Source organism: Plecotus auritus, assembly GCF_963455305.1.
Source record: "Plecotus auritus genome assembly, chromosome: 11".
Lineage (NCBI taxonomy): Eukaryota > Metazoa > Chordata > Mammalia > Chiroptera > Vespertilionidae > Plecotus > Plecotus auritus.
In genome coordinates, this window is record NC_137777.1 from 35,046,097 (window position 1) to 35,069,921 (window position 23,825).

At 38.1% G+C, this 23,825-nt stretch overlaps 1 protein-coding gene across 3 annotated transcripts in view; it reads left to right on the forward strand.

The window, feature by feature from the left end:
- NKAIN3 (sodium/potassium transporting ATPase interacting 3) overlaps positions 1-23,825 on the forward strand; it is a 447,473-nt gene that overhangs the window by 221,297 nt on the left and 202,351 nt on the right. For 2 of the 3 annotated variants that reach the window (XM_080647094.1, XM_080647092.1), the window contains exons 2-3: positions 9,212-9,349; positions 16,402-16,482. In XM_080647094.1, coding sequence (XP_080503220.1) covers positions 9,212-9,349; positions 16,402-16,482 — 219 coding nt within the window. The remainder of the gene's footprint in view (positions 1-9,211; positions 9,350-16,401; positions 16,483-23,825) is intronic. The other variant, XM_080647093.1, reaches the window with a different exon arrangement.

The following is a 23,825-nucleotide window of genomic DNA, read 5'->3' on the forward strand; positions in this document are numbered from 1 at the left end:
TTATTTATTTATTTATTTATTTATTTATTTATTTATTTATTTAAGGAAGGGAAAGCCCACAATTGGAATATGGAATCTGATGCTGTGTCAGATCTTCTATAAGGAATTCCAACAAATTAGCTTCAAACCTCCTCAATTTCAACAATTGTAACCGTATCCGCCCAGTGAGTTTTCTTTGGTCAGAGGGAAATTTTAAGCCGAAATGACCTGGTTTATCGTTCACTTCTCACATGGGTTTTGGGTTCTTGAATATTTCCACCCAGTCCTTTTCTGATTCTCTTAGAGGCTGTCTTAGATCAGGTTTCATCCTGTCCCCTGATGAATGCAGCAGCTTCCACCACATGCCCCACAGCCTTACCTCCCTACCCCATGTCAGAGTACAGCTGCTCTGAGTCTGCATATTCTTCTGAATCCTGTTCCACTAACCAGTGGTCAGCAAACTCATTAGTCAACAGAGCCAAATATCAACAGTACAACGATTGAAATTTCTTTGGAGAGCCAAATTTTTTAAACTTAAATTTCTTCTAACGCCACTTCTTCAAAATAAGACTCGCCCAGGCCATAGTATTTTGTGGAAGAGCCACACTCAAGGGGCCAAAGAGCCGCATGTGGCTCGCGAGCCACAGTTTGCCGACCACAGCACTAACCCAACTGTGGGGGCCGAGCCCCTCTGCCAGGGGCTGGACCTTCTTGGATTCCGGGTGGTAGAAGGAGAAGCCATGGGAAGCTGTGGGTGTATAAGAATGAGTCTTTATTGTAGGAGCCAGTGGCCATTGCTAACAAGGAGCCATCAAACAGTTCTTCAAAGCAAAGTCCCAAATAGGCAGCCACACACTGGCTGGTTAACATATACATCTTTCCTAAAAGGCAGCAGCAGCCTCTGTACCTACAGCTTATTATCTGAGCGGCAACTGTGGTCGGCAAACTCATTAGTCAACAGAGCCAAATATCAACAGTACGATTGAAATTTCTTTTGAGAGCCAAATTTTTTAAACTTAAACTTCTTCTAATGCCACTTCTTCAAAATAGACTTGCCCAGGCCATGGTATTTTGTGGAAGAGCCACACTCAAGGGGCCAAAGAGCCGCATGTGGCTCGCGAGCCACAGTTTGCCGACTACTGCTCTAGACCCACTGCCTCACATAGCAGAGGCACCTGAGCTCTCTAACCTCAATCGTCTCAGTAGCCTCTTCAGCCTCTCTCTCTAGGACACTGGCTGGTCAGTAACATGTATTATACTACATAGACAAAAAAGCTTTCTGCCAAAAAGTAACATCATATTTTGGCTACAAAAAGGCCCACCTGCGCAGTGTACCATGAGATTGCTACAGCCTTGCTCTTGCACCTGCATATAGTCCTTGGACACCCTGATTAAGATTCCCATGCTCAGAGTGGCCTTGGCTATCTGGCGTACTGTAACTAGGGCCTTTCACACTCTAATTAGCCTTAAGCATTCAGTGACTCTGGTATGGTTCCCACATCCTGTTACAAAACCAGATCAAAACACTCACAAGCCTGGACAGAGGGGTTGTCTAAATCCTAAAGCATGATGCTGTTTATGAAATTTCTTATGCATGAGATAGTTTTAATGGCTTCCCAGCACCTGTATGGTAAATCCCATACCCTTGAGCGAGGCACACCTTGCTCTTCTCCCTGAGGAGGCACTTCCCATAGCAAGTGCTCTACACCAGTGTTTTGCAAACTATAATTCTTGACTTGCTGGTAGGTTGGAAATGAATTTAGTTGATCTAAGCTACCACTGTTAATGAAATAGACTAGACTGTGGCACACATAATGAGATTAACCATTATCTGCAAGCTTACTGTTATATAAGTTGATGAAGAAACTGAAGCTTGACTACCATAGCACAGCTGGTTACTTTCTGAAAGGTACAGCTTTCCTCTTCTGAAGGACAGGGGAAGGGCTTGCCTCACTTAGAAATGGGTGGGGTAGGAAGAAAGAGGACTGAATCGTGCAACACTCCTCTATTCTTGTATTTCTCTCTCTTGTGATAAAGCTCATTTCAGAATTTAACCTCATTAAACAATGCCTGTTTTATTGCCTGACTTCAGAGTAGGAGAAATAATAGAGGATCAGAACATAAAGACGCTCTGATGCTAATTAGCTGATTGTTTTGAGTTTTCTTTATTTATCCAATAGGGGTAGTAATATTTACCCTATTTTATTAGCATCATATTTGATTAATAGATATGGAGAAATTAAAGTATTAAATAATGTCGTATCCATAGTATGACTTTCCATTCTGGCTTTAGAGCACTTTTTAAATATATTTTCTTATTCTCTGACATACTGAGAAGTTGGTGAAAGAATTGTCACTCTATCCGTTGATGTACTAAGTCAGTTCACAAAATGTGCTGAAGAACTTTCCTTGGTGAGTTTGTGGTCCATAAACGCCCTTCACATGCAGTCTTTTAGTTCATCACCCAACATAAATCTGTCCATTTGCAGTGTAATATCTGTTCATTTTTTAACAGGAAACTTTCCTTGGTATGTAACCCACTACCTTATTTCTTCAAAAAATAGATGTGCAGCTCAACATGGAGCTGTTTTCTGATGTTCAATATTGTTTACGTGACTGAGTAACTTGCACCTTCCTTATTGAATTGGAAGATAGGGAATGCCCTGCAACCTCCTTGAGATAAAGGAACTCAAAATGTATAGACAGAATTCAGGAAGCCTTTCTGATGTTCTGGAGACAGTTGTTTCACATAGGAAAGCAAAGTCAAGGAACAACTTAGACAATCACGCTTGGTATTAAAAATAATATTCCTCCCCTGAGTCCTCATGGTTCCCCCCAGATGCATACGCACTACTGGTTGTTCAGGCCATTGGAGATGGTACTAAAAACCCAGCAACAGAAAAAGGGGGTATATTAAACTGATTTGATTTTATTCATTTCACTAAATGATCCATTTCTGATTTCACTGCAATAGCCTTTGCCATCTAACCCCTACTGAAAATAATACAAAACCATGCAGAGACTATGTTTTACAGAGACACTATTACTGTCATTATTGGATGAATCAAATCATGAGCACACCATATCTGGACTTCCCAGATCCATCGGAGCCTGTGTACATCCTAATACCTGGTCACCTGTCTATGGACATATAGCAACTGCTCCAAAATAGCACTTGTTTTAAGAGAGAGGAAAATTGCCAGGTTATTAGGACTTTACAGCACATCTCTATGAAGTAGGATAATGGTGCTTTTTTTTTTTTTATCAGAGCCATGGAAAATATTCACAAGTTACAGCTTCAAACATAAGATGATAATTTGGCCTAGGCCAGATCTGTGAACACAGAAGTTGGGCACCATCAACCTTAAGCGTGAAAAGTCTGTTGGGAGTTGAGAGCTCTGAGATTTTAGAGCAAAGGAATTGTGGATGATAGCGAAGGACCTAAAGGCTACATAGACTGTCCAGATATGAAGAAACCTACTTAGTAACCCAAAACTTACTTGAAATGGCCCGGGATATATCAATTATATCAATTTAGCTAGTAGGAATGTTAATTAGAGCTTATAAATTCCCACTTTAAGGGACAATTTGAATCTTCACGGTTATAAAATACTTACTTCATGAATTCCCAGACTACAGGCTATACAGACAAAAGCATCGGTCATACAATATGCTTTCATTTCATAGTCTTTTAAGAAACTAGCATTTGATCAAGTGCTTCCTTATGATTGTGCCAATGTGAGTAACCCTGTTTTTAATCTTTTCTACTGTCTCTGCCTCTAATGAGCAGGGGGAAAGTGCAAGAATGAGAGTAAAAGGCAGGTCATCTTAGTGGGCAGTTGAATCTCCAGGCAGGGTATTCACTCCTTAAGAATGAGCATTCTTACCCAGTTTCTGTTTATTATGCAGACCCAGCCTAGGCAAATGCCCAGGAAAATGTTTGGTCACCTGGAGTTTAACAGCTCTTATTTTCAGTTAACTACATGCAAATTAATTCTCACAATTACTAATAACTATAAGCAAGTATGCAAAATACCTTGAAGCATTAAGCATAATATATGAATCAGTAAGAAAACTTCTGTATTTTGAAGGTGCTTCTATTTGTCCGTGTCTGCATTCCTTGGGCATAAAATAGGGAACCAGGGACACTTCTTGAGCTATCGGGAGTCTGTGTGGTTAATGTGGGATGTGGTTAAGATTCATAGATGTAGAGGAAATATTTTCACCTTGGAATCTGATAAGAAGATGCTTGGCCCTGCAGGAAGAATTGTAAAACTCACTCTTTCCCCCTTGCCATATAGCCACAGAATTTAGGCACAGAGCATTCAGCCTCTCCCAACCTGTGTTAGGTATGGTCAAGTGATACTTTCCTCTTTGTTCCATAACCTTAATGAAGACTTCCATGCCTTCAACAGTTTGATTCTGAAAGCTGCAATTCAATAAGCATCATTTACATTATAATAAGTGAGGCATATTTTTCATGCAGCCCCTAGTATGAGCTAGGATTACATTTCTCTCCTATTGTTCCGATGTCCCCACCGCTCTGACACTTAGGGAGAATGTCGCAATGATTTCCTCATACTTACACCCCATTTTAATTTTCATGGTATCTTTGAAACTTTCTTTCTTTGCATTGCTGATTTGTCTTTTTTTTCGTCACTTCCTCCCTTTCTCCCTTCTTCCCTTCCATTTTATTAGGATTCTGATTGCCTTTATTTTTTTTTTAACTTGTTAGGAAAAGAAACATGTTCATATAGCTTCCAGGTTCTTACCTACTTAGATTTCATTTAGAAATGATTCCATTGTCTTTTATGCCACTGCTTCCTGTTTAAAGTGGTGACTGGTTGGTTTTGCTTTCTCTGGGATGTCTTGGTACCTTCATATTTTCCCGAATTCTCTACTTTTATTTAAACCTCAAGCTCTTCAAATGTCTCATTCATTTTCTCCTTTGCTATGGCATCTTTGCAGAAGTCCTTTTTGAGCCCTCCATCCTTCTGCTTCCTCCAGACTGGTGGCTTTCTGTTTGTGGTACATTACACTTTTGATTGCTTCCTCTCGCTGCCCTCCTGGATTGGAACCACTGTTTTGTAGATGCCATATTCAGTGGTGTGCAGATAAACATTTAACAATAGTCTCCCATAATGAATAAACAAAACCCTTATTTTTAGCCTTTCTCAGCATTCATAGTAAAAAGCCCCATAATAGCCGATGTCCAGTTCCCAACTTGAGGTCACTGGCCTTGAAGTTGGGAAGAGATGCATCTGATCCATGTTCCCAGGCCTGCGCCGGCAGCGTCAGCACCATCGATGAGGACTATTTTGACACAGAGATTTCTAAAAAATATTCATACTTTTTCTGAGTTAACAAAGCAAACAGGATATCATTTCATTTAACTTGGTGGCTCTGGGCCATTATTATTAACTAGAGGCCCAGTGCACGAAATTCCAGCACGGGAGGGGGTGTCCCTCAGCCCAGTCTGCACCCTCTCCAATCTGGAACCCCTCGAGGGATGTCCAACTGCCTGTTTAATGGGCAGTTGGACATCCCTCTCACAATCCAGGACTGCTGGCTCCCAACTGCTCGCCTGCCTGCCTTCCTGATTGCCCCTAACTGCTTCTGCCTGCCAGCCTGATCATCCCCTAACCACTCCCCTGCCAGCCTGATTGATGTCTAACTGCTCCCCTGCCAGCCGGTTTGCCCCCAACTTCCCTCCTCTGCCAGCCTGGTCCCTCCCAACTGCCCTCTCCTGCTGGCCTGATCGCCCACAACTGCCGCCCTCTGCCAGCCTGGTCCCTCCCAACTGCCCTCTCCTGCTGGCCTGATCGCCCACAACTGCCGCCCTCTGCAGGCCTGATCCCTCCCAACTGCCCTCCCCTGCTGGCCATCTTGTGGTGGCCATCTTGTGTCCACATGGGGGCAGGATCTTTGACCACATGGGGACAGCCATCTTGTGTGTTGGAGTGATGGTCAATCTGCATATTACTCTTTTATTAGATAGGATAGAGGCCTGGTGCATGGGTGGGGGCCAGCTGGTTTGCCCTGAAGGGTGTCCTGGATCAGGGTGGGGTTTCCCTTGGGGTTTGGGGTGGCCTGGGTGAGGGGCCTGTGGTGGTTTGCAGGCCGGCAACACCCCCCGGCGACCCAAGCAGAGGCCCTGGTATCTGGGATTTATTTATCTTCTACAATTGAAACTTTGTAGCCTGGAGCGGAGCCAAGCCTTCTGCTTGCTCCGTGGCAGCAGCCATTTCTGTTGGGATTTATTTAACTTCTATAATTGAAACTTTGTAGCCTTAAGCAGAGGCCTGGGCTGGCCAGGGTGTGCGGAAAGCTTGGCTTCCTCCATCGCCGGGGAAACTCACGCCTCCCTCCTGCTCTCTCCGTGGCCGCAGCCATCTTGGTTGGAGTTAATTTGCATACTCGCTCTTGATTGGCTAGTGGGCGTGGCTTGTGGGTGTAGCAGAGTGATGGTTAATTTGCATATTACTCTTTTATTAGATAGGTTGTTAAGCTCTGAGGTAAAAAGTGATATCTTTATAGAGTTATGATATTCAAAGAGAAGATAGTTGCCTATAAATGAAATACCTAAATAGCTTGACATGAAAATTAGATTAAACATTAAGTGGCCCTGATCAGGTGGCACAATTGGTTGGAGTGTCCAAAAGGTTGTGGGTTCAATCCCTGGTCAGGGTGCATCAAGGAGGCAACCAATGGATGTTTCTTTCTCACATGGATGTTTCTTTCGGTCTCTCTCTCTCCTTTCCTCTCTCTCTAAAAATCAATAAAAACATATCCTCAGAGGAGGGTTAAAAAAGTAGGTAAACATTGCTGTGGCACAATATTTTGTTTATTTTTGGCGGGCTTTTTGTTGTTAGTTGACTTTTTAAGATACAATACTCAAATCTAGTTAATGGTTTGTATAGTTTTATAGCTGAGTCTTGCCTGACCCTTGATATTATCCCCCTTTTGATTTTCTTAATAGCCTTGTGTTTGTGCCCTTATTTCAAGCCACCATAATCCATTTTTGTTATTAGAGAACAAATATTAATAGAGATATAGTGTCTTCAATAAAGAATGAGTATTTTTCCAATAAGTGGTGTTAATTTGGCCTCTCTTTCATTATGCATGTTTCCTTTAACATCATAAAAGAGAATGCTATCCATGCATTTTCTGACAGGAAAAGAAAAAGGTTTTTTTTTTCTGTTTGAAAAGTTCACTTTAAAGGTTTTTGTGATGCACGACAGCTTAAAATGCGGTTGCTTTTCAAATGAATTGCCTGCAGCTGCTCTTTTGGATTTCTTTATTTTTTCTCTGAACACATCCATCCTGTTTGGACATTAAAAAAAGAACAAAACTGCGTATTTACATCACTGATGGGCCAATAAATAAAATACTGCATTTTTAAGGCAAGGTTCCTGGGAACTAATTAGAGTCACAAGCTGAGACAAACCAGGGATTGAAAATACAATGGATGCTGTTGCTTATCCTGCTGATTATTTTTTTTAGCCATTTCTGTGCATCTTCCCAATTGTGAGTGCAGGGCATGATGACAAATTGCTTGATGATCAGGAAATATCCATGAAATGAATGTGGTTCTGGCTGGTTGTCTGTAGGCATTTACTCTTTTCTCACCCACAGCTTACTGAAGGTGAATCTTAACCAAGGTAGATTCAGCTTACTGGACAGTGGACATTTCTTTATGTCCAAGGTAATTAAAACTATTCAGGCACACACCTGCCACATAACTAGAAAAATACCTAGGGTGCCATTTTCACTTCAATCTGCAGTTTCTAGTGCCATAACTGTGGCTAATGGTTGGGTCATTTTATTAGAATTACTATTTTATCAAAGTCAATCTAGAAAAATGCTTCAAATGTGTGAGATTAATGTCCAAATACAGCAGGTGGAATTATAACATTTTTAGATATAGAATACAATAAATATCATGTGTACATGATAATGACATTGTTGGCATTCACTGGACTATACAAAATTCATCTCTGTCATAATAAATGCTTTAAGTGTATCTTTTAAATACATTTTAGAATTATTTAAAATGTAGTTGTATATCATCTATAATAAAAAAGCATAATATGCTAATTAGATCAGATGTCCTTCCGGACGTCTTTCTGGAGGAAGCTGGGGCTGCAAGGGAAGCCCAGGTCCTGAGTGCCTGCCAGGGGCCAGAGGGAAGCCTGGGTCTCAGGTGCTAGAGTGAAGCCGGTGCCGGCAGCCGGGGGAAGGAAGGCCTACTCTTGCACGAATTTCATGCATCGGGCCTCTAGTGCAAATATAGTAAATGGTGGCATGTCTAAAATTGTTATGGCCCTATCATTTTTATTTCAAAAGAATTTTACCTAATCAAGGTGAATTTTCATGCAGTAGGTGTATGATCTCAATAAAATGTGATTCAAAGGGACTTTTTAATTCTAGTCTTACATGAGGGCATTGAGCCCAGAGTAAGTAAACAAGTAAGCTTCATTGTGAAAAAGTGGTTAGTCATTAACATCAATGACAGTCTAATGAAAGGAAAAAAAAACAAAACAGAATATTTGATCATTTATGTTTCACAGAGGAAGGAAGGTATGGTAGGAGGGTTGTTTTTCCAAAACAATACTAGTTTTAGTATTGCCAGTCTGGAGTTATTGTTCCAAATATGTTATAGTAAGCCAACCATTTTACTAAAACTAATGATAAATTGCTATCATAAAATATAGTGTTATAAAATATCTGTCTAGATTTTCTACTATAGAAAATGATTTAGGGAGGATAGCTCTCCAGATAGGTTTAAAATCCATTTATATTTGAAGTCATAATGCTCAAAGTTATTTTAGTATGTTTTCTGAGAAAAGCCATGAAAAACAGTGTATGAAATAGGTAACACAACTCTAGTGATAATGATGTCCATTACTGTGATTGAAAAAGAATATGCAGGCTTCTCTACCGTGAAATAAAGATTAGAATGGTATGATTATGGCCCTGACCGGGTGGCTCAGTTGGTTGGAGCGTGGTCCTATACACCAAAAAGTTTGCAGGTTGCATTCCTGGTCAGGGAATATACTCAGGTTGCTGGTTTGATCCCCCATCGGGTGCATATAGGAGGCAATTGATGTTTCTCTCTCTCTTTTCTCAAATCAATGTGTTTGTTTTTAAAGTATCCTCAGGTGAGAATTTTTAGAAAAGGTATGATTGTGCTTGGGTTAAATGCTAATGGACTCTCTTTGCTTTGTTTTAGCTCTCCGCCCTAGAGAGGCAGATCTTTGATTTCCTTGGCTTCCAGTGGGCACCTATTCTTGGAAATTTTCTACATATAATAGTTGTCATATTGGGTTTGTTTGGAACCATTCAGTACAGACCTCGATATATCGTGGTGGTAAGTCTTATTTTTGCCATGTCTCTTCGTATAAATACTACAAAATTTCTGTGAGAAAATGAATAAGATAATTTAAGTTGTTCCCTCCACTATGAGGTGGCACTGCTGTTCTGGCTGTCACACACTGAATTCTGTTGAGACGATTATCTGTGGAAAGGAGATAGTGAGTGTTTACAATGAGAGCAAAGCAACATGACTATAAATGTGAGGCTCACAGTATAACTAAATTCAAGTATCACAAGGAATTTTTTTAAATCTAAAATTGGGTTTGGGTAGAATAAGAGGTCTGTGGAGGTCTTGATGTCATTATAAGATGTAAATATACACTAACTGTCATTTCAATTGACATGTGTCACCCTATAAAGCTATCCAACCTAGCCATAACGGTTTGCCAACTATAAATAATAACATAATATAATTTTAATTGATTTAGGCCATTAAAATGCATGTACTAAAGGCCATTTAGTACTCACCTCTAATGTATTTTATATGGTATATTATTGACCATTTCTCCATTTGCTTAAGATAAATGTGGAACATGAATCCATACTCCAAACTATGCCAAACAGGGTCAGCATACCCTCTATCACAGTACAATTTAACAAGGTGTATATTGTGGTCCACAATAAAATGGAAGTTATTCACAGTAGTTATGAATAACTTTATAGTTTTCTATAAAAAGAAGGTAATATTTTAGGATACAGATGTAAGAAGGCTGTAAGAAATAACAAGCATAGATAAGTAATTGTAAATAGAAGTGGCATACTCTAAAATACTTATTGAGCTTGAATTAATAGACCGTATTCGGTAGAATTACTAAATATTTTTTGTAACTTAATAACATTACCTCACTAGAAGAAACCTTAGACTTAAAAATATATCATCTTTCAATCTTGGTATAATCCAGTCATATCTATAGAAAAGAATGAAGTCATAAAATTTTCTGTAGATGCATTAATTCTCTACTTTGAATCTCAAAATTGGATTTTGGAGTCTTTCATCATATCACAGAGGTGAAGGTCAGGGGCTCACAGACAGATTGCCCTCAAAATGACTGCCCTGGGGTGCAAGGCATGATTGAAGTCACTCAGCTGGTTGTGGGGGCTACAGAGTTCCTGCTTCAGATTTCTCTGGGAACGGGCCTCTGCTGAGCCATGGTGTAATAATGTACTAGAAAGCTGTTCCATGGAGTTGGATTTGCAGTATAAGATGCTTTCATATGCATAATATCGAACGATTATTGGATTTAATGTTTGTTGCTATGAACACAGAGCACCTTTACTCATTATGAACTTTTTATTTTATGATGTTGATGGTCTGCTGAAGCACATGTCAGATGGCTAGAAAACCAGTGGTTTCTATGGAATAAAGTTGTTGGTGTACATCAGTGTCATTAACTGGCCTATTGCTTTCACCCGCTAACCATTAGTTCTACACACCCTTCACGTTGCCACTGTGTTAGTTGAGGCATCGGCCTTCTCTCTGCTGCATATGGACCCCTCCCTTGCTTTCAGCCCTCCTCCTTTCCAGTGTGTTCTCAGCACTTTTCCTGAAGCAGTTGCTTAAAAGCCTTCACTACCTCTCAACAGTATAAAATATAAGAACATTCCTGGCTGACCCACTTGACCAAACTCAGGTCTCACAGTCAGTTTTTCCTTCTTTCCTCTTCCTTCCTTCGTCCCTTCCTTCCCACTTTTCTCCCTCCCTTCTTCCCTTCTTCTTTCTTAACTTCCCATTCAAACCTTATTTATTGGGTTTCTGCCGAGTGTTTGGCATTGTATGAGGTGTGGACTACATTGGTGAGACACAACTATTCTCTGTTCTCCTGGGTACTTACAGTCTAGTGAGGGGAAGTGGGCCTTTATCAAGAAATCATCCACATACATGTTACATTAGAACTGTGACAAGGAACACATGTACCATGAGATGCACACTGGGAACATCCATCTGACTCTGCAGAAGTAAATGCGGAGTGAGTGTGAGTTCACCAAGAAAGAAGGGACTAGAGGGGGTTCTGGGCAGGAATGACTACAGGGCACGTAGTGGGATGTCAATAGCACTAGCTCCCATTCACTCCTTAAGCCTTTATTGAGAACCTACTGTACTGTGATAGGTTGGACAAATAGAAAAGAATGTAAATGACAGTGTCCCTGCTCTCCAGGAACTCATTAGGTAAGCAGTGGGGAGGCACAGGTGCAGGGGGCTCTGGAGAATGAGAATGCAACGGGGCAGAGGCCGGGGCAGAGTATGAGCCAGCCTCAGACATGAAAGAGCAGAGAGTCTGTGCACATCAGCGTCCTGGACCCTCCGCTCCTGCCTGAGCTCCAGCCTCTCACTCATGAAGCCATGCCTAGTGTTTGTGCCCAGCTCTAGCAGCATGTTCTCCCTCGCATGCACACTTCTTTCCACACACGACTCGTGCCAGCCACACTGAATGATTTGTTTCCCTAAGACCATATGCTGTTATTTGCCTCTTCCATTTGCACACACCTGGAATGCCCTATGCTCCTTACCCACTTGGGAAGTGGGTAATAATCCTGCAACTGAATGTCATCTCTTAAGAGTCTGGCCTGACCACCCCACTTGAGACAAGTGCCACTTCCCCTCTGCTCTCTTAGATCCCACAGGCTCTTTCTATCCTAGCACTCTACATAGTCACCATCCTTGCCTCTGGCCATCTCACCCCATTAACAGTGTTCTCCTGGCAGACGGAACATGCCTATTCACTGCTGTATTCTAGGTCTACCCCAGGATGCTTAATACTTGATCGAACAAGTAACAAGTACATTAAGGTTATTGGATGAAATTATTTTGCAGGATGAACTAGAAAATGATATCTAACTTCAGAACATGTCTGAGTTCAACAAGAAAATCTCACCTTACTCCCTTGCTTAGCACATTCTCAACTTGAGGATGAAAAAATAGTATATGCTACTCTGCCTGCACCTACGTTGAGCTGACTTACTCCTCAGCTTAGCTTTTTCTAAGCATTATAATGCCTTGGGCTCTTGCCACTGTAATTAAGGCGGTCCCACAGCAAAGACTATCAGAAAAATTCACCCAAATCACAAAATGAAAGAGCAGTAATTCCCCTTGGATACCATCACTGCTGAAAAGGTAGAATTTGCTATTTATTTTTAGAACACAAAACAATGTTGTTATATTGTACTCTTTTACTGATTAAAATTTATTTTAGCTACAGTGCAAGGGAGGCTATCTACAGTAGGGAATACAAGTTTAGTTGAAGAGCTTGAATGCACCTTTTGTGTTTCTTTAGCTCAAGACAAAATGGAGCTGAGTGTGGGTTGTGAAATCCTATTTAGCAGTTTTAAAGTACTGTTCTAGAATCAGCTGTTTACCTCTCTTTACTCCTATGTCACATATTTGAAAATCTTACTTATGAATTCAAATATGAGATTCTGCCCTAGAATTATTTGGATCACAATTCTGTGTGAAGGACGGCAAGTTGCTTTAATTTGAATTGTTATATAGGAAAAATTTACTATCTCCTTCCTGACCTACTGCTCAACATGAGTTAAGAATGTTAGGTTTCCATTTAATTGGTGCCAGATTTAAATCCTCCTCCACCAATTATTGGCTGTGAAGACTTGGCCCATTTATTTGCTTTCTTTGTACTATAGTTTATTTGTAAAAACCTGACTCATAGTTGTTTGTAAGAATTATATAATGTTTGTGACTTACTTAGCGTAACCCAACAGAGTAAGTGCTTAGTAAGTAATTGAGCTGTTCAATGTTTAATGTCTTCTTTTTTTCCTAAGCTATTATACATATTTTATCTAATTGATACACATATGAATGAATGAATGGGCTTTCTGGTAATTGGAAAACAAACAAGCTCAGGAAGTAATAATAAATCATGTTATAGACTAATTGCCCAATGAGGATGAAATAGAATACAAGCCTTTTAAAGTTAATTTCAATTAAAAATGTTGAAATATCCTCATAAACCTGGGAAATATTCACAGAACACATAGGACACATGAAGTTTAGAAAAATCTTTATAGTCTTTGTCTATGTAAATTAGGACTTAAAATCTGTGTACTAAACTTAAGCAAGGTAGGATAAATAAATAGGTAGGTCAATGATAATTATACAGAGTGTTTGGTTTTTTGCATTTTGTTTTGTTTTTTTTACATTGGTAAGTTGTCTTCTGTATTGCAAGTGTACTAGTATCTAGATATATAAGCATGTAGGCATGCTTCATGATAACCAAAGAGCATTTGTTAAAAACAGAGTCTTATCTCTTTTTCTATTCTTCTTTGAATTGAATTATAAATGAAATAGTCCACATCAAAACGAGGACATATGTTGTCCTAACACTTCCTGCCTAAGTAAATATTTCTGGATGTATTTGTATTGCTAGAGATATCTTTCCCTTTATCTCCATGTAAAGACGTGTCTCAGGTGCACATTGAGATATGCAGTTTTCATATCAATACAATCTAGAATTCAAACATACAAACTGGCCTATTGCTTTAGGATAATCTTTGTATCAGAAGAAAGAAACTTACATTATTGCTTTAAAAAATGATGTTCATATCATACATGACACATTAATCATACATGTTCATATCATACATGACACAAAATACAAAAGAAACCATCTTTCCATAAACATTGCCAGTTATAGAGTATATACAATGAAATACATTTTTGGTAAACTAGTAATTTGGTGAATTGGTCACTTGATAAATTGTAAAATTTGATAAAGTGTTAACTCTCAAACTAATCTATAGTCCTTTTCTTAAGATCTTTTATAATAAAGTCTATCCTGTAATCCTGATGCATCCCAGCTCCAGAGTCAAACTGTTTGAGTTTCTATCTCAACAATAGCACTAAGTCGTCAAATTATTCCCTCACTTCCTTGGTTGTCGTGTGATGACTGACTGAATTAATTAATGTGAAGTGTTGAGCACAGTACCAGTAACACAGAAAGCAGCAGAGTACTCACTCTTGTTATTAAGAATTTAGCAGCTGAGAGTGGGAGTCTGCTCAGCCTGGGAATTTTCTCTCTGAAAGTTCAGAAGTGACCTCAGCAATCCATCTGGTGAGGGGCCCCGAATGCACTTCAATCACTACACTTGTGCTCTGATTTTTAAATAGATTTGTTCTGTAATTCAGGTGTTATAACTGTTATGAGTAGATTGACTTTCCTAAAAGTGTACTTAGGAGTTGGGTTTGCAATCCTAAAAATTAAAAACCATATGGTTTTGCAATGAATCCCGTTCATTTCCTCCGTTAGTCTTACTTCAGTTTATGCCCTTTCCTTAACCTTTATCACCAGCTTTTTCCTCATTACTGAGTGGTCTGCAGTCTCTCTCATTCTAATATACTCATAATTAGATTGATTTAGGATGAAAAATATCAGATACCAGATGTCATCTTATTAGCACCAGCTTTAAAATTTATTGTGTTATTGTGACTTGGCCAGTTTGCAAAAAGTATACATTGCAGATGTAGTTTAGCTATTTCCATATTCTTGGGAATACTTTGTGATTCAAAAATGTATGTTTCAATGCATTTGGCCTATTTTTTAAAACTAAGTTCACTCATATTAAAAGTTATTACTAACAGAAGATATCAGCAGAGCATCAATGTACCTGCAAATACTAAAATCCTTAGTATATTTTAACTTACTTTAACTTTTTAACGTATTTTCCAGCTTTTCTAAATTTCCAGTCATTTTGAAGTCTTAACTCATTATTATAATTGAAATATTTTTAAAAAACCAAATAAGCAAAACCTATTCTCAGAAAGAAAAAAGATAATGAGATATCTAATGTAACCAATTATAAGACTACCCAACTATATTGGATTATTTTGAAAGCCTTTTGAAAGTCATAAATAACAGAAAGACATAAAGTGTAAATTAAATTTTATAAATAACTAAAAGCTTCTGATAAGATTTCTATAGGAACATGGCTATTTTATACAGGGTTTAAAATTTATATTATTTGACACAGAATAGACTAAGCTAGTGAAAGGATTTCCATATTTATTTTAATTTGACAATAGCATGTGATGATCATAATCATTGATAGAAACCAATAATTTAATTACTATGCCTTTTTAAGAAATTAAGAATTCATAGATTTCTGTGGTAAAATAAAATGAATGAGCAAACCACTGTATCTGATATCTTAATTGTGTTCCCACGGAAAGCACCAATTCTCAGCCATCCAAGCTATTCTCTATATCAGTGTTCTGGGCCTCAGTCTCTCCATCTACATAAGAAAATGACTGGATGAATTGAGCCCTTAGACTTCCTCCATTAATTCAGACTGATTAATACTCTTGAGGAAGGCATTTTCTAATACAAACTACATTAACAAAACCAATTAATCAGTAAGGCTAGCATAGTTTGTTCAATGTCATTGGAAGGTATTTTTCCATTATGGAAATCTATTGTTCATTTGCTCCTTTTAAATCCTATTTATTATTTCTGTGCTTTTAAAATATATTTTACACGATCATGTAATTCTATGATTATATTAGAGGCACACATTTCACTCTTAATAAAATAGTATAATAGATGATGGTTTGTTAATTTTACTCCACACATCTATTTTCAGACATAATCCTCATTTAGGAAGACAGAAGTAATATTAGTCTATTTAGGAAGATGGACTAAAACATTCTAAAACTTGACAATTTAATATTATAACTAAAAATTGGATAATTAGGTAGATAGCCACCAAAAATTTGTATAATTGCATTCCCTGGAAAAGCTAATATTCAGAAAACAGAAATCAAGTCAGTGCTTGGATTTAACCTATATCTGCAAGCCAGCAATGCACTTTAAAAATAAATCTAGCTTTATTGGCATCTACTGAAGGCTGTGGAAACTATTGGATTTTTAATTTCTACAGATCTTAGGGGACCTCATAAGGAGCACTCTTTTCTGAGCACACCCTGTTTCTTCCCAGAAGACCTAGGCTTATTGACATTTTGTTATTGATTGATTTAGTATACATGCCTTTCATCTCCACATTTTTCTTCTCTTTCTCCCCACCCTCCCCCTTTCCCTCTAGTATACAGTATGGACTGCCCTCTGGGTCACCTGGAATGTGTTCATTATCTGCTTTTATTTGGAAGTAGGTGGGCTCTCTAAGGTAAGTCTATCATGCTTTTAAAATACACTTTAAAAAGAGTACACTAATAAATAATTATGATGATTATGTATTATTATGTATGTAGAGTAACCTAAGTAACATTACAAATGGAATACTAATAAAAAATGAGTTTGGATACCATTCAGGAAGAAATGATCTTGGGAGGTTTTCACGTAATGGAACACCAAAGCAATGGCCTCGTGGCTTCGTTTGGTCAGCTGTAGTGGAACTCAGCTTCCAGTGAATCATGTCCACTTTAAAAAGGCCTAATGTACCATATGCTTTCACTCATATATGGAATTTAATGAACAAACTGAACTACCAAGCAAAATAGACACAGACTCATGGATAGAGAGTAGGCAGACAGCTCTGATGGGAGGGGCAGGTGTGTTGGGGGTATGAAGGAATTGAGAAGAAAAAGAGAGAACTAATGGACACGGAGTGTGGTGATTGGTGGGAGGGGGAGGGGAAGGTGGAAGAGGGCACAGAGGGATAAACGGTGATGGGGAAAATAAAATAAGTGAAAAGACCGAATGTCACAGTGACCACAGCACCAAAAGTTAAGTGAAAAAATGGCTTTGAATGTTCTTGTTTTAAACTGGGAAAATAAATAAGATGTTAATGTAACAAATATGAATAGCAAGGTTTTTTCTTTGCTTTAATACTAATCGTAAAAAGTAAAAAAAAAAAAACAACAACAAAAAACGTGTTTGACAAAGAATGAAATCCATAGATATTTAAGTGGAACATACATTTAACTAACAGTTAAGTACATCAGTGTGGTGATCCCTGTTTTGAAATCCCAATCCGACAGAGGAGTTATCTTAATAAGGCATGATACGGATATTATTTATAGGTCTAGTATCAGCAGACCACATGATTTTCACATGGCTCTGCACCGTCTTTCAACTGCCACCCAAATGCAAAAGCATCTTAGGTTAAGTTTCTAGGTGTGCTTGTTAAACATGTTTCTCACAAACCAGCACAATTTTCTCTTGTAGAAACTGTAGAGAAGAAACTCAACAGTATAATTACAAAAGAATAAGAAAACTGTAATTATATTTTTTAGATTTTTCACTGTCAACTGTATTTGTGCTAACATGGGCTATTGCTTTACGATAGTCTCAGATTTTCTAAGTAATATAAGATTTATCCACTAGCATTCATGTTTTGATCTTAGGAAATCTGCCTTGACCAACACGGATGCCTTTAGAATCATTAGGCTCCATTGAAGTCCATATGATAACAAAGAATTTTTGATTGAGCCAAGCAGCAAAAATCCCTAAAGGATTTTCTCCAGAACCTCCAAAGGTGGCTACCCTTTGTTCCACATTATCATAACTTTATAATTAGAACTTGTCATCATCTTCTCACATTGGCAAATGTACCAGGAATCAGAAATGGCATTTCTAATACTGAGTTCATACAAATTCTCTAATATCTCCCTTTAATATTTATGCTATTAATCACATTTCACCAATAATTTCTAAGACAGAAAACAAAACCACTTAAATCAGTGCCCAGTTTTCTTCTGTAACATGCAGATTAGAAAGCAATTTTAAAATGCAAATCTTGTGAATAATATAATTAGGAATAAGTTAAGCATAGCATTTTTCAACACATAGCATTTTGTACCTTGTGATTTGAAGTCATTTTAAATCATAATTTTATTTCACTGGGTAACAATTCCCTTTTATTTTCTTCCATATAAACTGATTTGGAGTAACTTAGACAGAGGGATTTTATCCTGTGGAATTGGCATCATAGTGTGTTGAAAGAAGACTCAATTTCAAATTACAAGTCTTTTGTTTCAATCTTGTCTTTAGTACTTATTAACTATGGACCCTTAGGCAAATCATTTAACCCCCCTGAGTCTCTGTGGAATATAAAAACAGGAGCAGTTTTGCCAATTGGGATAGTAAATATGATTGTTGGGTTTTAACATTGCTTTAAGGGTGTCATATGTGGTAACTCAGGTAAGCTTCCAAAGCAACCCTGTGAAGGAATAAAAAAAATAATAATGATGCCATTCGTTTGCTCCACACAAGTCTGATTTTCCTCCTGTGCTCCAAGTTACTTTTATGGACTGTCTTTCTAATATCAATGTGCATGTGAGGGTGTTTTTTTCTCATTTCTTTGAGTACAATGTTATAAAAAATTGATATGTAGTCTTGTTTACTCATTTTATTATCCACTAAAATGCTGTTAAGCAGTCGGTCAGTTATTCTAGGTCATTAAAAGGATGGATAACTCCAAAAGGAACATCCTAAAGATTTTCTGTTGGTTTACTTCTATTTACCACCTCTAAGGCTGGTAACATTTTCCTGGTTCACCAGTGTAGCCTCACTTGCAATCAGTAGGAAATCTATTCTGAAAAATAGAGCAGAGCTAAGGACCCCAGACAAACCAACCACCTCTGCCACCTGCCCAGGTTGGGTTTTGTAAGACATTCCTTGTCCATTTGTGCTGGTTTATATGCTAACTCTTGAGAGTTCTCCATCTCCTGCTACTTCCTGAACACATTTCTTAGAATTTCCCACTTTGACACATTAATAGAAGTCTTCTTCACTGACTGGCTTATTTCGCTTAGCATAATGCTCTCCAATTCCATCCATGCTGTTGCAAATGGTAAGAATTCCTTCTTTTTTATAGCAGCATAGTATTCCATTGTGTAGATGTACCACAGTAAAAAAAAAAAAAGAGAGAGAGAGAGAGGAAGAAGAAGTCTCCTTATACCTTGATTATTGCCCAAAATATTTACTCTACAATAGTGAATCTTTCTCCTAAAACTGGATTCAGGTTAGTTTCCACAACATCTCTATGCATCTGAATGATACTCCAATGGTGGGCACTATCAAACCTTTCTTATTAACTGAAAGTATGCATCCTTTTGGGCATGAACAAGCATACATCTGGGTTATTATGGGGATTCTTGATCGTAGCCTCCAGGTTTTCCCTTTGCTGTTATCTCATCTGCCAACCAGCTCCACCTCGTTTGTTTGTTACTGTGATCTTGAGGGTCCTGATTCATTTCCAGAACCTGAAGAAAATAAATGTATTGTTTAATATATGGTGGGGTCAGGATGACTATGGGTAGGTAACTGAAGATTACTTCCATAATCTACCGGAGGCTCAGTTTTCTTTTCTGAAAAATGAGGAAAACCACAACACTGATTTTACTGAATTGTTGAAAGAATTCAATAATGCATATAAGTGACTTAGGGTCTTGGCATATTATGATGTTTCAGTAAATGGTGGTTTTTATCTTTGCCATCGGCATCATCATCTTTATTATTGTTGAAAAAATAACAAACATCACAAGCTTCATCCTCAAAACCTTTGAGACATGTATCTATTAATACGCAAGAGCTGTAAAAGGGAATAATGCGGAGCTGAGTGACTTGTTTTAAAAAAGATGTAATAGTCCCTTGTGATGGGACCTCGGATCTGCATATTAACTTCACAGCTGTAACACAATTAATTAAACCCTTTCCTTCAACATGTACATAGCTGTTTTGAAAAACTTCTACATCTAGATTCCCCTTGTGTCAAGGGAACCGTATGCATCTTTAGAAGTCCCTAAGGCTGTTTTCCATGCCACACTTTAAGATCACCAAGGGCACAATTAATAAGTTATTGCTGCTCATTTGGAAGTTGCAAGAGTTGGAATAATTATTTTTCTCCCTAGGAATACATTCAGAATGTAAATATATGAAAGCCTACCTTACTTGCTACATTTAAAGATACAGAAAAATGTGATGTTGAGAACCCAAGTTGTACTTTTTTTAAAAAAAAAAAATTCTAAAAGACTTCAGCTGTCATCTTGGGGCATCTTTTTGATGACTCCAAATTGTAGGAACTTTAGGCTAATATTCCTTCTAATTGATTTTTCTGGAAAAGATGTGTGGAATTTACACATTAATGATCCTAGAGGATGTTCAGTGTGTCACATACCCACAGAATTCAGAATGTGTATGGCTAAGCATGAGCATAACTTAGACATAAAAAGAATGTAAAGAAATTCTAGGAAGATTTATCTTATACTAACTGTGAGCTTTGATTAGAAGCCTTCTAGAAACTTCCAGGCAGGGGATGGAGGAGGGGATGGACTAGCCTTTACGGATTTCCCACTCTGGGCAGGTGCTTTGCATTGCCTTCACACACATGGAAAACCGACCTGCATTTGTTTCTCTTTGTCATGTTTTAATGACTGCATTTTTCTCACAGTGACCTGATTTGTGGGCATTTTGATTCTTAAATAAGGTTAAACCATTTCTCCAAATGCCAATAATGGCACTTCTTTTGTTCTCTGGCTCAAATTGACCCCATGGTTCATGAGGGTCATCTTCTCTTACAAGAATCTTTAGTTGAATATTTCACTTGCATAGCCAGACAGGGTCATTGGGATAATTCTTTTTCAAGGTTCATTCTTATTACCTAGCCAGAATTGTTCCTCTGTACTTACAGGGAAAATTGTCTTCCCTGATCAAGATTCATTTCCTTCAAGGTTGGATTCTTCCACTAACTTTAGCTTTGGGCAGGTCCTTTCGAGTACAAAACTTCCAGACCATCAATTCAGAGTTCTCTACAGGAGCAATTGCATAGGAAGCAGGACTCTCAACTCCCCTGAGCCAGGTGCTATCCATCTATTATTTTTATAAACATTCTAATAGTTTTGCGTCTCAAAGAATTCTTTTTCTGATGGCAGTTTCAAACTAAATCGATGATATATAGTATACTTCTTTTATTTATTTAAACAAATAAAACTTACTGCATCTAGTAATGAGTTTTAAACTTAAATTTATCTTTTCCTTTGCATGATTTCTTTCTATGTGATCATTTTTCAAAAGGAATCTTGAAATGTGATGTTTACAGAGGGCTAAGCTAGCTACAAAGCATCTTTATTCAGGAATAACCAATTAGCAAATGATATAGAAAAGCGTCGTAGAAACCCAGAAAAACTATACTTACTTTCAGCACTGGCCTGTTGGTTCAGTTGGTTGGAGTTCATCCCATGCAGCAAAGGGTTGTGAGTTCGATTCTTGGTCAAGGTAGATGCCTAGGTTGAGGGTTTGATCCCTGGTTGGGATGAGTATGGGAGGCAACTGATTGATCTTTCTCTCTCACATTGATATTTCTCTCTCTCTCTCCCTTTCTCTCTAAAATCAATTAAAAAACACATCCTCATGTGAGGATTAAGAAACAACAATAATAAAAACTATGCCTACTTTCAAAACTCCAAGAATGATATCCTATTTACTATATTATGACGTAAATGGCATATCTATATCATGAACACTTTGGGAAATGCATAAACTCTTTCAGTTCACTAGAATAACAAAATACTACAGATTTTGAACTATATTAGTCCAATTGATATATCTGTGAAGCTATTGCATATATAAATTAAGCCATTCTAAGTAGATCATGACTGCTGAATTTCTATGTAAGTATTAATTTCAAGGAAATTTTGTTGTTTCAGAGAAACCACACTTTTATAGCTCATATTCTAATTCTTTGCAATATTTTAAAAGATGATTTAAAGATGCTACTACCGAATTTTTTATGCAGCCAGTTAACATCAGATCATTTTAGAACAACAATCCAATAGAACATGAGTAAATGCCTTTAAGATTTTGGATTTTCTTGTTGGGATGTTAATTATTTTGTTTGGAAGACACAATGTATCTGTTGTGACATGTCAATGAAGAGTCCAGTCCTGGTGATGAAGAATCTCAATTCACATTTGCATTGGTTTTCCAATTACAAAAAAGAGCCTGGTAAACATGTTTAATTGCATTAATTATTTACTTTGATTTTCTTTTTTAAAATATGTTTTTATTGATTTTAGAGAGAGGGAGAGAGAGATAGAAACATCAAGGAGAGAAAAACATCAATCCTACCTCCTACACATCCCCTACTGGGGATCGAGCCTGAAACCCAGGCATGTGCCCTATCCAGGAATTGAACCAGCGACCTCTTGATGAATGGGTCAACAAGCCTGGTACCCTAATACATCAGAGGAGCTTTCATACCAGCCCTGAGCTTCCCACAACAGATTTCTTTTATATTTGGAAAAGTGTTTAAGCTGTTATTTGGGGACTCTAAGTATGCAGCCTAACTAATCATACATAATTCTATAGACAGTTTTACTTAGCATTTACTTGGTTCAAAGCACTGTGCCAGGCACTAAGGCTATATTCACTTCCTGCACTCGTAAAATGTTCTGTATCATATGAAGGACGGACAGTAAATGACCAATAGTAAGAAAATGTAACGAGTGTTATATGATGAAGAAGAAACACTCGGATACCACCGAGCACGGAACATAGTCTGCACTGGAATTAGGGAGGCTCCCTAAGGAAGAAGGGATGAGAAGGAAAGAAATAATCTGCTGACCTTTACAAATACAAATACTATTGCTGTCCTACCATCAGCGACAGAAAAGTGCTTTCAGTTGCTACATTTTTAATCCCCTGTAATGAATTTACATTGATCCAGCCACCTCCATCCCACACGCTTTACCCAGACACCCTTCTGGCCAGCATACATCAGAGAGAGAGCTCCTTGGGTTTCCTTGTATCAAAGCCAAGGTCACTACCCATGAGAGGTGGTCCTGTAGGGAGATGCTCTAAACAGGGAGCTATTTAGTTACAGAACGTGGCTACCAGTGACCTAAAAATATCTGTTCAGACACAAGAGAGAATGACAGGTTGCTGGGTGTCCTTTTGAAGTGAACTGGAGTTAATTTTCCTGAACGTAAATAGACAAGTGTGCTCCTCAGATATAAGACTGTCTCGCTGCACAACTTCACTATTTAGCTGAGAGCCAGTACTGATCCAAAAGGTGTTTCAAAGAAGAATAAATATTTTTCCTGCCAAATCCCCTGTATACTGCTGAAAGAAATATGGTGATAAGTCCTTTCAGAACACACATTCTAAACCCACACTTACTTTAGCAACAAAAATTCAATTTGGTTGAACTATCCGGGGAGTTGATTTGACCCTGTTTCCAGAACAATGAGCAACTGTTTGATGGTATGATTTCTAAATGGCCATCTGATGTTTTAGCGTGTACATATAATTCATCACTATTTTTCTTGTCCTGTAATTATAGAATTAATAGAGAAAACACTTCCTCTGTATGTTTTAGGTATCCAGGGTATTGAGGCTATTTTAAGTATTAGTCTGAGAAAATACTCTGTCCTGTTTCAGAGCAGCATGTGACAGCAGGCACACTGATTGTGTAGTAGGTTGTGCTCACTCATCATTAACTGAGATACTGAAACAAAGAGCATAGTTGTTATTTTCTGCCTACAATTAATCTCACATGCTGAGAGCATG